This window comes from Leopardus geoffroyi, chromosome A3 (genome assembly GCF_018350155.1).
Source record: "Leopardus geoffroyi isolate Oge1 chromosome A3, O.geoffroyi_Oge1_pat1.0, whole genome shotgun sequence".
Lineage (NCBI taxonomy): Eukaryota > Metazoa > Chordata > Mammalia > Carnivora > Felidae > Leopardus > Leopardus geoffroyi.
Genome location: NC_059336.1, coordinates 26277259 through 26289460, shown reverse-complemented (window position 1 = coordinate 26289460; position 12202 = coordinate 26277259). Strand labels below are relative to the sequence as shown.

The 12202-nt window shown below is 62.2% G+C and overlaps 1 protein-coding gene across 1 annotated transcript in view; it reads right to left on the bottom strand.

Moving 5' to 3' along the window:
* The window catches only part of NOL4L (nucleolar protein 4 like), a 127910-nt gene extending 116336 nt beyond the window's left edge, over window positions 1–11574 (bottom strand). Inside the window, exon 1 of the mRNA XM_045444914.1 lies at window positions 11196–11574. Within this exon, the coding sequence (XP_045300870.1) occupies window positions 11196–11516 (321 nt within the window). The 5' untranslated portion in view covers window positions 11517–11574. The remainder of the gene's footprint in view (window positions 1–11195) is intronic.
* Between the last annotated feature and the right edge of the window lie 628 nt (window positions 11575–12202).

Below are 12202 nucleotides of genomic sequence, written 5' to 3'. Positions count from 1 at the left end.
GTTGGTAAGGCAGGATTCGAACCCAGGGCTCTCTGGCCCAGGGAGCATGCTCGCTCTCAGCCCCAAAGTGGGCAGCCTGGACCCGGTGAAGCCCACTGCCTCTCCCGTACCTCTCCGCTCTAGCTTCTCCCGGCCCTGCCCCAGACCCCGTGTCCCAGGTGCAACTGGCCCCAGCCACACTGCAGGTATAAGAGACAAAAGCTCCTGTTTCCTGTGCTGAGCACCTGACATGGAGTCTCTCTGCACCTCCCCGTGGCAACCCCGTGAGAGCAGTCATACCACTGGGCCCATTTTACAGAGGAGGAAATTAAGGCTCCAAGAGGGAAAGGGACTTGTTTCAAGGCCGCCCAGCTGGTGAGTCGCAGAGCTCAGTTCAAACCTGGGGCCAGTCTGTGCTCCAAAGCCCCACTCAGCAGCACCGCTTCACCGAGTCTCATCACAGGCTCTGGGGTTATTGATTCCATCACAACCAGAATCCTAATTATAGCTCCCTTTCATCGAGGGCTCCACTATGTCCACACCCCGGGATAGTTGCTTCTGTATCAGACAACAGAGTTTAGAAGGGAGATATAAGTGAAGCCACAGCTGTCATCACCCCATCCTGCAGATGAGGAAACTTAGGCTCAGAGAGGGGAAGTGACTCGCCCAAGGCTGCACAGCGGTGAATGGCGGAGCCTGGACTCAGCCCCTGCCTCCACATGCCCCACTCCTCCTGTGACTTGCAGGGGCCTTACATTCAACATAAAACCCTCTGCCCCAGCCCACTCCTGTCCCAGCTCCAGAGCTCCCAGAGAGGCCCCCCCGTCCATGGGCCTTCCCAGAAGGAACCCTCTGAGGTGCGAGAGCTCTCGTCTCTCTTCCCCTTGGCCTGGCATTTCCTACTGCCCCACAAAGTGCTTCTTAACCACCCGTGCTATGTGGTTTGGGGGTCTTTGCACTGGGAAGAGGGGTCTTCCAAGGGCCCTGGAGTTGGAGCGGCAGGCCTTGCTCTGTGGCCTGCCTGCCAGGCTAGGCTTTAGGACATCTTCCCAGCTACTCCACAGGATGTGGGTTATCAGCCACTTCTACACAAGGGGGGCAAGAGATCGGAGCAGGCAAGCCGTTTGCCCAGAACCAGAAGCTGGCGACGGAGCTGGGATCCAAACTCAGGTCTATCGTTGGCCATGTTACTCTCTGGTCTTCCCTATTTTCACTCTATCCGTAGACAGCCCCTATCGCCTGGGCAGACGCCTCTCCCTGTCCCTAGGAAAATGACAAGGCCGCTATTTAAGCATTTCACATGATTCCCTCCCTGGGTTTTCCCAATAAACCTGTTGGAGGGAGGGGCAATCATCAGACCCATTTTTCAGGTGGAGAACTGCAGCACCAAGAGGTTACTTAGCCACTCGCCCGCACAGGCTCTGCCTGGGATTGCTAACCTGTAGAATGGGGTCATAACCGCCTCCCAGGGTGGCTGAGGACCGTGCAAGACTGTGGAAGCCAGGGGCTCTTGGAGACACGCCCTCAGGACGCTTGGAGATGAGGCCCCAGTGCGCTTTTCTCCACCCGCCAGCATCCAGTCAGGGCCTGGCCTGCCAAAGGAAGGGCCCCATGTCTCCTTGAACATTTTCTCAGCCCGGGGATGCCGAGAAAACGATGAGTCATCCACCCAAGCATAGGCCTCCCAGGAGCCTGCAGTCGGGTCCCAGCCGGGGCGCGGGAGGTTCCAAGCTGGGAAGGGGGCCCCGTGGACACAATGACTCCCGAGCTGGCCCCCCGGAGCCCTGAGTCACCAGCTCCCCACAGCCCCCCACTGCCACATGCTGCTGGCCTTAAGGACAGCTCCCGGACTCCACCCACTGGCCCCTGAGCCTTCACCCCAGATCTGTACATCTGTCCACATTCCTGGTGTCTTAACCTCCCCTGCTTCCACCGAAGAAAACTGGGTCAACCCTGACCTTCGAACAACCCTTGCTCCCCACCTTCCCTGTCACTCGGTCCCAGTCACTCCACGTCTTGTCCTACGGGGGAGGCAACCCCTCTTCTTCGTCCCAGGCTGGCCTTCCCTCTCTGCACCTCACAACTCCTTCACCTCCTGTTTCCCCGACATGGAATATGTCTCCCTCCTGCCCGGCATTCCAAGGGTTCCTTCTAGAACCCAAATCTGACTTTATCTCCCTCCGCTAAAAAACCCTCCTGTGGACTCCTGGCTTTCCGTCACGATGACACAAGGAGATAAGGATACCCCAGCTCCTCTGAGTGGCTTTCCAGATCCTTCTCTCCCATCTGGCTCCAAGTGATTTCACCAGCTCATCCCCTCAGGACCCCACAGCGGTTCTCGAGCTGATCTGACCATTTGCCCACCCCCACCCCATGTGCAATGTTCTGCGGAGCACGCTGCTCCAGGAACGTGGCCCCAGTCGCCTCCGTCCACGGCCTGCGCTAACCTGTGAAAACCTGCCCCACCTCCGAGCTCTTGCTCGCATTCCCACCCCCTGGAATGAGCTCCTCCGTGTTCTGCTCTTGCTGAAAAATGTGTTCGGGCCCTCCAGGTCCAGCTCAAATGTCGTCTTCCTGAGGACTCCCTGGACTCTCTCGGGCAGGAGGGACGGTCTGGGCCTTGGGGCTCCCGAGGCCCTCTGAGCGCAGAAGCCATGCTCTGCTGCCCCCCACAGCGGGCAGTCCCTTTGGGCAGGGGCTATTCTATGTCCTGTGGACACAGCAGCGAACCAAACAGGCTGGTCTGCCCTGGCAGAGCTCACAGCCTTGTGGGGAGACAGGTACTAAACCTATAAACTAAAAAACATACCTAATGTCGGGGGCAGGGGGGATAAGAGCTATAGAAAAAGATTAAATAGAAAGGGGGGTGAGAGGGCAGCCTGGGTGGCTCAGCTGGTTACGCGTCCGACTTTGACTCAGGTCGTGATCTCAGGGGTTTGTGAGTTCGAACCCCACATGGGGCTCTGCGCAGACAAGGCAGATCCTGCTTGAGATTCTCTCTCTCCCTCTCTCTGCCCCTCCCCCACACTCATTTTCTCTCTCTCTCTCTCTCTCTCTCAAAATAAATATAAACTTAAAAAAAAGAAAAAAAAGAAAGGGGTGAGAAAAGGGTCCAAGGGACCTAAAATGGTAAAATAATTCTGACTAGGTGATTGGGGAGGGCCTCTCTGAGGAGGTGGCATTTGAGCAGAGACCCAAAAGAGGAGAGGAACCAGCCACGTAGAGATATGGGAGAAGAGTATTCCAGGCTGGGGGGAGACAGCCAGTGCAAGGGCCCTGGGGCAGGATTGTGTTTGGTAGTGTTTGGAAGAGCAAAGAGGTCGCTGTGGCTGAGACCCAATGGGCAAGGGGAGAGTGGAGTGAGGTGAGGGCAGCAGGCAGCTGGGGCAGATCATACAGGGCCTTGGAGGCTTCAGGAGAGACTCTGGCTCTCGCTTTGAGTGAGACGGTTGTCTTGGAGGGTTCTGAGCAGAGGCAGGTGAGAATCTGATTTCCTTTCTGCAAAGTTTTCTCTGGCTGCGTGAGCCAGAGGGGCTACGGGGTGTGTGGGGGGGGGGGGGTCAGAGTGGATGCAGTGGGGAGGCTGGAGGGAGTGGAGGTGGTGAGAAGGTAAAACCTGAGATGTATTTGCAAGGTGAAACCAACAGAATTTGCAAATGAGTTGGATGGGGAAGGAGGAGCAGGAAGAGAGGAGTCCTCAGTGGAGTGTGGGAGCAGGGGCAGGATGGGGCTGCCCAGACGGGGACAGCAAGAGAGCAAGTGAAGGGTGAGTGAATGAATGTGCGACCAGCCAGGTTTGGGGGCCTGCCTGTTCACCCCCAGCTCTGGCACTTTCTGGGACCTTGATCTCGTTCTGTTCACTCTCGGCCTTAGTTTCCCCCCTTCCCAGGCTGGTGAGAGGACTGGATGCTGAGGGAGTAGATGACTTCGTGGGGAGAAGGGTCGGGTCTGGAGCAACAGTTGAGGTGAGGGGGTGGGGAAGCCAGCGGGGAGGGGAGGGGTGCCATCTGTCTCCCACTAGGCTGGGTCTGGGCAGGTGGGGGGATGCCTCGAGCTCTGAGAAGCTTTTGTGGCTTGCCATCAGACGAGGGGGCACCATGAGCCTGGGGTGCAGAGAGGGGGAGAGCTACGGCCCCTGTGGACCCCTGCCTCCACGCCCTGTAGCTTTTAGGGTCGGATAGCCATGGAACCCAAGCCCTGCCACTTCCTCACAGAGGGACTCGGAACGTTCCCTGACCTCCCTGATGTCAGGTTCTCACCCACTTCACAGAATCTAGGGACAATTAAGTGAAATAAAGTATCTGGCACATGGCAGGGGCTAGAAAACCCAGGAGATGTGCTCAGACCCCTGCCCAAGCAGCCTCACTGTGTTCTAAGATCCCAGAGCCGACCCAAGTCGAACAGGACGGGAGCAGGGGTGGGGATGGGGGGTGGAAAGGAGAAGGCCTCCAGAATGCCCATCCTACTACCTTTCTACCCGGGAGATGCCTATAGGCCTTGGTAGAGTCCCCACCCTCACCCCTCTACACCCCTCTCCTTGACCTCTGGGACCCAGCACCCAGCACCCAGCACCAGGAAGGGACTCAGGGGCAGGAGGGACCAAAAGAGCAGTCCCTGTGTAATAAGCAGGGAAACGGAGGCTCAGAGCAGGGCAGGCGCCGACCAGAGCAGAGAGACCCTGAGCTTTTAAGTCCCCAGGCCTGGGGGTTCGTGCCACGCCTATGCCCCTCATCAAGGCTCTTCCGGTGTTCTGTGCAATTCAATACACTAACCAACCCCGAACGGCACTGGAGACATAGAAATGACTCAGATACAATCTCCAGGGAACTAACAGTTACTGCCCACCAACTATGTGACAGGGATTTGGCTGGCTGCTTTATCTCCACTGTTCCATCTAATATCCATGACGTCTTTCATCACCATCCCCATTTTCTGGATGAGGAAACTGAGGCTCAGTGAGATCACAGAGCACCTAACATTTCCTAAGATATGCACATTCTTCAGGTTCTGCATTGATTCATGCATTAATCTTCATACCAGTGCTATGAGGGAGACAGAATTACCAGCTCCATTTTGCAGATGAGAAAACTAAGGTCAAATTGGTGAAAGGGCAGAGCTGGTATCTGAATCCAGGGGCCTGGGTCTTGAAACCCCAGGCCCTTCCCCTCCCGTGTATGTCAGGGTGGGGTAGGGGCAGAAAGTGGACTCAGGAGTCCTTGTTCTAGTAGGCTAAGCCCTCTCTCCCAGAAGGGCATACCCACCCTCCACGGTGCTTGAGGAAGGCTGGAAACAGGGAGGTGCCTTGGCCACTGTCATGGGGACAGGGACAAGGCATCATTTCTCCTGTCCACTGCCTCCCTCACACTTCACTTCCGCAGCTGCTGAGACTCCGGGGGCAGCGGGGGCCAGGACGGCAGCTTGGGCCGATTCTGTTATGATGAAGGACACCCCTGTCAGCACTGCACTGCCAGACTGATGGGGTTTCTTCCACAGGAGCTTGAACATGTGTGCACGCACACACTCACGCTCGTGCTCTGCCAATGCCCACACCCCAGGTGCTTGCACATCTGCCAACACAGACGCCCACGGTCACACACACTCACAAGCACGCAGTCTCCCCTCCACCTGTACACACACACACACACACACACACACACACACACACACTGCCCCGGGCACACGAGCATGCCCAGCCTGCACATGGACAAACACACTCACACCCACACAGTCACACTGCCACACACACACACACACACACACACACACACACAGCCTCCTCATGCACACACATGCTCTACCCCATGAGCACACACGCACCTGTGCACAACACTCAATCAATCCCACAATCTCTAAGTGGAGAGCTGGCTTGGAGAAGCCCAAGTTGGCCTGGGGCTGAGTCAAGCTCTCGACCTTCGTCTCTGGGCAGCCCCAGACACAGGCTGCCCACCCCCCAGTCTTTCCAGTAGCATTTTTAGAGTCCCAGATGGGCCTCCTGACTTTCAGACACCCCAGGACAAGAAGGCAGTCTTTGGGGCCATGCCAGGTTTTAGCCAGGGAAGAAGGGGGTATCCTGTCCTCATGCCCAGCAGAGAGTGACCCAGGACCTGGAGGGGAGACCCCAGGAAGGCAGAGCCTGATCCTCCAGCATCACCCAGGCTCCAAAATGAGCCCCCAGAGTGCCTGAGACCACATTTGCCCAAATCACCGAGGCTTAATTGACAAAATTGCCCACTTCTGACACTCAGGAGAAATCTGAACAGGGCCCACACCAGATGCCATTGTCAACCTTCTCCTCAAAAGTCCCCCAGGACCCAGGCCTCCTCCCTTCTTCTCACCCCTTCTCCGTCCTAGTGAGCCCCAGGAAAGTCCCCTGACACCTCGTGTGGAGCCAGTCCTGCCTCAAGCACTAGCCTGTGACATCTTGAACAGAGGGATTCTCATAAACTATAATTCAGATTAAGGTGTAATGGAGTGAAAGCTTGTCACGAAGGGACCTGTGCTTTCCAATGGATCAGGCTGCAAGACCCCTCAGATGAGGTAAGAATGGAGATGTGTGCAAGCAGTCCCCAAGCTCAGGGCCTGCCCCTGTCAGCAGCATGGCGCTAGGGAAGTTCTGAACCTTGCTGAGCCTCAGTTCACTTATCTGAAGGATAGCGAAAATAACGTCATTGACCCCCAGGGGCCATCCTGGGAATCTGACAAATTAGTGTGTGTCAGCACCCCGGCACAGTGACAGGCACATAGTAGGTGACTCAGAAATGGTCAGTGTGGTGATAACTTGGAGAAAAGCAAGAAACATCGAGGAATTCAAGCGAAGGTCATGGCGTATATTACACTGTGCGAAGTCAGAGGCCATTTCCCGCCCAGACCAGTGGCCGCAGGTGCCAAAGGTTTACACAAAAGCTCTGGGGAGAAAGACCGAAGACTGAGAAAACGCTCTCCACTAAATGAACGTTGTCTGCAAACTGGGAAAAGACCACCATTAGTCAATTTGGCCAGCGGAACACCTGGGGTCCGGCTCGCAAAAGCCTAATGTTGACAGTGGGGTTTGGCAAGCTGGCGTTTCCCCTCGGGGGAATGGGGCTCTAATGGGGGGATTCATGGCCTGTGATGGGCCCACAACGCCCGCTGCGGAGCACAGAAATCTGCATTCCAGTCCTGCCCCCTACCAATGGAAACCGCCTCTCTCGAGGCCTCAGTCTTCCCATCCGGAAAATGGTAGAGTTGAGCTGAGAACATCTATCTCCAAGGAGGTCCTGGGAGTTGACAGATGGCCCGGGACCCTGCCCCAGTCATAACCTGTGGCCCTTGCAGGCCCCAGGGACAGCCCCACTCAAAGAGACCAGGGGAAAAGGAAAGGGGCTGGTTCACTTTGTGGTCGACGCTGGAACGAATTTAGAGGGTCTCGCGTCCAAGGGGTTTGCTTCCCCTGCGTGGCAGCGCACGGAGTCTGGAGCAGGCCAAACACAAGAAATAATAAATCCTAACCAGGCTCTGCCCAGTCAGGAGGCCCCGGCTGGCTCTTGTCATAAAAAGATCTTATCCCCAAGAGCGCCCCGTGCCGCTGGTGGAGGACTCCGCCCTCCTCCCCTCAGCCCTCAGCCCTCCGCCTCCACTTCTATTTCCTGTGACAACCTGCAAACTGAAGACCAACTTGCCTCTCCCCCGCGCCCAGGCTCTGGCTCGACCCCCGCCCCGCCCCGCCCCCGCCCGGGCCCCAGCTGCAGGAGGCCCCGGCACAGAGCAATTCCCCTCGCCCTCCTCTCCGCCCTGGGCCCGTCCGGACAGATTAAGCCTTTGTCACACACACCCAGAAAAGCTCAGGGCCAGATGGGACAGGACAAGTGGTGTCAGATCATCGACCCGCGGCCGGCCGGCCGGGACTAGGGAAGGGCCCGACCATAGCACCGCATATGGCTGTGGGAGGAGGAAAGGGGGCCCAGGGAGGGGGCAGCCAGAGAACAACATGGAAGAGAGATGACATACCATGGCCACCCTTGGGACCGCACACCGCGCCGGGGGCCCTTGTTCAGCTGCTGGACGACCCAACTCCCACACCCCCTCTTGCCTGAAATCGGTCTGCCTGTCCGCCCTCCCTTGGTGGCTCCGTGCGCGGGCTTCTTTATCACATCCTTCGAGATGCCCACCTCCCCCACCAGCTGGGCGCCCAGGAGCAGGCAGAGTCTGACCCGCCCCAATACCCAATACCAGGCCTGTGGGCACTGAACAAACGCCTCAGACGAAGGTTTAAGGCCCAATGACCTTCACAAAAACCCACCCAGGACAAAACTACAGGATGTCTCCCAACTGCCACCAGAGGCAATGGCAACTTTGTGTGTGTGTGTGTGTGTGTGTGTGTGTGTGTGTGTGTAGGCCAGTGAAGGTAGGGGATGTCCTTTGCACCTTTCAAAGAAGGTCCCATTCAGCCTCTCCCAGGAAGAGGCCATGGCTGGCCCAGAATTCCCAGCAGGATTTGTTCCTCTTAGATCAGTGAAAAGAAAAATGGAAATATAAAAATAATAATAACTGAGCTCCAGGAAGGTGCTTGGAGACGGGGGGAGGGGGGGGGTGGTGGGGGGGGTGGCAGGACCAGGGGCATCTCCTGCGGCTGGCTCCAGTTGGCTGGGCGAGTGGCAGGTAACTAACAGGCTCTCTAGGGACCAGCAGGCCAGGCAAGAAGGCACAGGGAGCTGGAGGGGCAGGCTGTCAGAGGAGGGTACGTCTGTTCTGCTGTGTTCGTTGTTCCCCCTCCCTGCCCCCCCCTCAGCCTGGGCAGGGAGACTTGGGTCCCCTTTCCCTGCCTCCCAGGCAGGTGGTCCCTTGGGGAAGGCTTATTATTGGTCTGGGAGTCAGGGTGGAGCCTCATGAGGCCCCTGATGCCAGGGGCAGACAAGGCAGGTCAGCATGGGCCTCATGAAGGGTCTGAAGAGACTAGCTGGGCTTCGAGGACCCGGAACCCAGGCCTAGCACTGAATTTCTGCGTGTGGCCTGCATGGGTGTGTGGGTGTGTGTGTGTGTGTGTGTGTGTGTGTGTGTGTGTGTTGGTTCGAAATCACCCCTGCTCTGCCTAGACAGCAGTATCGCTAAGAGGATAGGGAGACTGCCCCAGGATGCCCACTCCCTAGGGAAGAGGTAAACCCACGCAGAGAAGCAGTGAGCCAGCTGCCAACTCTGAGGGTCACCTACCTCCCAACTTCAGGAGTGGGTAGAGTGGGGGACCCTGCTGCCCGCTAAGAAGATTGAGCCAAGACTCTCAGCTCCCTGGGGAGGGATAACCAGGATGGGGTAGGAGGTGCTAACTGGCCTGGATGGCTGAGGGCACTGTCGCAGGGTAGGGGGCACAGATCCAGTCAACCACCTGGTGGGCCACTGACCTGGAAAAACCACACTTAGATTGGGGGCACTAGCCCAAGATGGGGGAGAACCCAAGGGGGTAAGGAAGGCAGGGTGGGGAAGACCGACCTACGCTGGGGAAAGGCACTGACCCATACTCCCCTTAAGGGAAGGTGGGCACTGATTTGGGCTGGGGGGGGGGGGGGGGTCCCTGCCTCCATCAGGGGAGGGGACAATGATCCAGACTCCCTGGGTTTGGGGGAGAGCACTGATTGGGGCTGGGGGGGGTCCCTGACTCGCGCAGGGTGGGACACTGCTCCAGCCTCCCCCTCCGGGAATCCCGCCCCGGCGCACCCCTCGGCCCGGCCCCATGCTTCGGGTCCGGCCGGAGGCGGCAGCGGCGCAGATGGGCTGCTGGCGGCCGCAGCGGCAGCGGCGCGGTTATCAGCGCTCCTCGCAGATGGGCCGCCCGCCCTCCGCGCTCACGGCTCCCCACTCCCCGCGGCCTGCAGCCCCGTCCCCTGGGCGCGGGGGGGAGGCGCCTCCGGATCCGCTCCCCGGCTCCCGCCTCCCTCCCTCGCGGCCCCCTCACCCCGCGGGCCGGGCCCGGGCGGCCGCCGGAGGGGGAGGGGGAGGGGACAAGTGCACTTTTCGTAACGACCGAATCAATTGTGTGTGAAGAGCCCGCTCCGGCCGGGGACGGGGCTGAGCGCGGGGCGGGCGGGCCGGACGGGGGAGGAGCACAGAGGGGGGAGCGGGGGAGCGAGGGAGGGAGGGAGGCCGGCGCGGGGCGGCCCCGCTCGCTCGCTCGCTCGGGCCGGGCGAGGCCGGGGAGGGAGCGAGGGGGGCAGGGAGGGAGGCCGGCCGGGCCGGGCCGGGCCGGGGGCTGAACGCACTAATGGAGGGTCTCCACGACGGAAAGTTCAAAGCTCAGCAGCGCCCCGGGAGCAGCCGCCCCCCCCCAGCCCCCACCCGTTGCAGAACAATGAGGTCCCGGCGGGGGAGCCGCGGGGCCCGCGCCGCACGCCCTCTCCAGGGCGCCCCGGGCCGGAGGGGACGCCCCCGCCCGGCCGCCCGCCTCCTCCCTCCCGGCGGCTGCGGTTCCCCGCCCCCTCCCCCACGCCACCCCGCCCGGACCCGGCCGGCCCCGGGGACGGGGGAGGGGAGGGGATGGATAGGTCAGGCCGCCCCCGTCCCAGGGAGGGGGGGAGCTAGGGGCCCGGGGGGCGGAGGGGGCGCCCCACCCACCCGCGCGAGGCTGCTCCTGCGCCAGGCTGCGGCTCGGGCCGCCCCTCCCCGGGCCAGCCCCGGGTGGGGTCTGGGAGACAGTGCCCTGGAGGGCCCCCCCCCCCACCCTGGCGCTGGGGAGCCGAGTGGACTCCCCGTCCCGTGGCTGCCCCTGCCCCCCCTCCCGCAGCACCACCCTCCACACACACACACACACACACACACACACACACACACACACACACACACACCGCCCAGCCGGCCCGGGGGCGGGAGCGCGAGGCGCCCGGGACAGGCAGCCCCGGGGCGGGCGGGGGGTTGGGGGGAGGCTCGGGCTTCGGAGCAGCCGCCTGCTGGCGGGGGGAGGGGACGGGAGGACGGAACATGCTGGGGTGAGCAGCCCGGGACAGCCCGCTCGGCAGGGCCACGGCCCGGGCAGCGGCGCAGAGGGGGGCAGGGACGCCCCGAACCCGGAGCGCTGCCTGGGCGGGCCGGGGCAGGCGGGTGAGCAGAGACGCGTGCGCCCCGGGCGGGCCAGACCCACGGACAACCTCAGGGACACACGTTCGGACACACATCCACACCCCCACACCCCGCCCCCGCCCGCCCCAAGCCCCGCGGCGGGACCGGCCCGCGGCCGCCGCGCGCGCACTCACCGAGCCCGTCTTGACCGGCACATACACCACTTGGCCCATCTTGGGTTCCCGGCCGCTGCCCAGGCGGAAGCCCTTGGAGCGCACCCAGAACTGGAACTTGCCTTTCTCGCCGGCCGCCGGGCCGCTGCCCGCGCCGGTCCCGCCGCCGCCCTGCAGGACCTCGGCGATCCGCTGGTATTTGCTGCGTGTCACCGTCTTGGTTTTGGCCGAGTCGCCGTAGGTGCGCAGGCACCAGTCCCGGAACTGGCGGCCCAGCTCCGAGTCCCCGGGGCTGCGCTCGCGCTCCCAGCCCCCGCGCAGCAGCAGCGTCGGCTTCGGCATCCTCCCGCCGCGCCCGGCGCCCTCGGGGGCGGGCCGGCCGCCGGGCCGCCCGGTGCCGGGACTGGGCTGGGCTGGGCCGGGCCGGGCCGGGGCGCGCCGCGGCCCGGGCTGTCCCGCGGTGTGGCTCCGGCGCGGCTGCTTGATGGGCACGGGCGGCGGCCGGACGCGCGGGGCTGCGGCGCGCTCTGTCCTGCTCGGGCGGCGGCAGCGGCGGCGTTGGCGGCGGCGGCTCCGGCTCGCCTCCTGCTCCGCCTCCTCCTCCCCCCCGGCCGGGATGCGGGAGCGATGGAGGCAGCTCCGGGCCCGGAGGTGCAGAGGGGGCGGGCCGCCCCGCGGGCGGCCGGGGGAGGCGGGAGGCGGGGAGCGGCTCCGGGCGCGGGGAGCGAGACCGAGCCTGGGCGCGGGCGGCGGCGGCGGCTGTCAGCTCGCGCGGCTCATCCTGCTCCTGCTCAGGCTCCCGCTGCCGCTGCTCTTCCTCCTCCTCCTCCTCCCGCGCCCGCCTCCACCACGCCGCGGGATCCCACCTGTTAGAGCGTCGCAGCCTTCGCCGCCGTCCCCCCCCTCCCTCCCGCGCCCGCCCGCGGGGCCCAGACCCCGCCCCGGCCCGGCCCCTGGGGGCGCCGGGGCCGCCGCGCCCGTAGCCGCGGAGAGGGCAGGAGCCGCAGGCGCGCAGTGCCCAGCCCAGG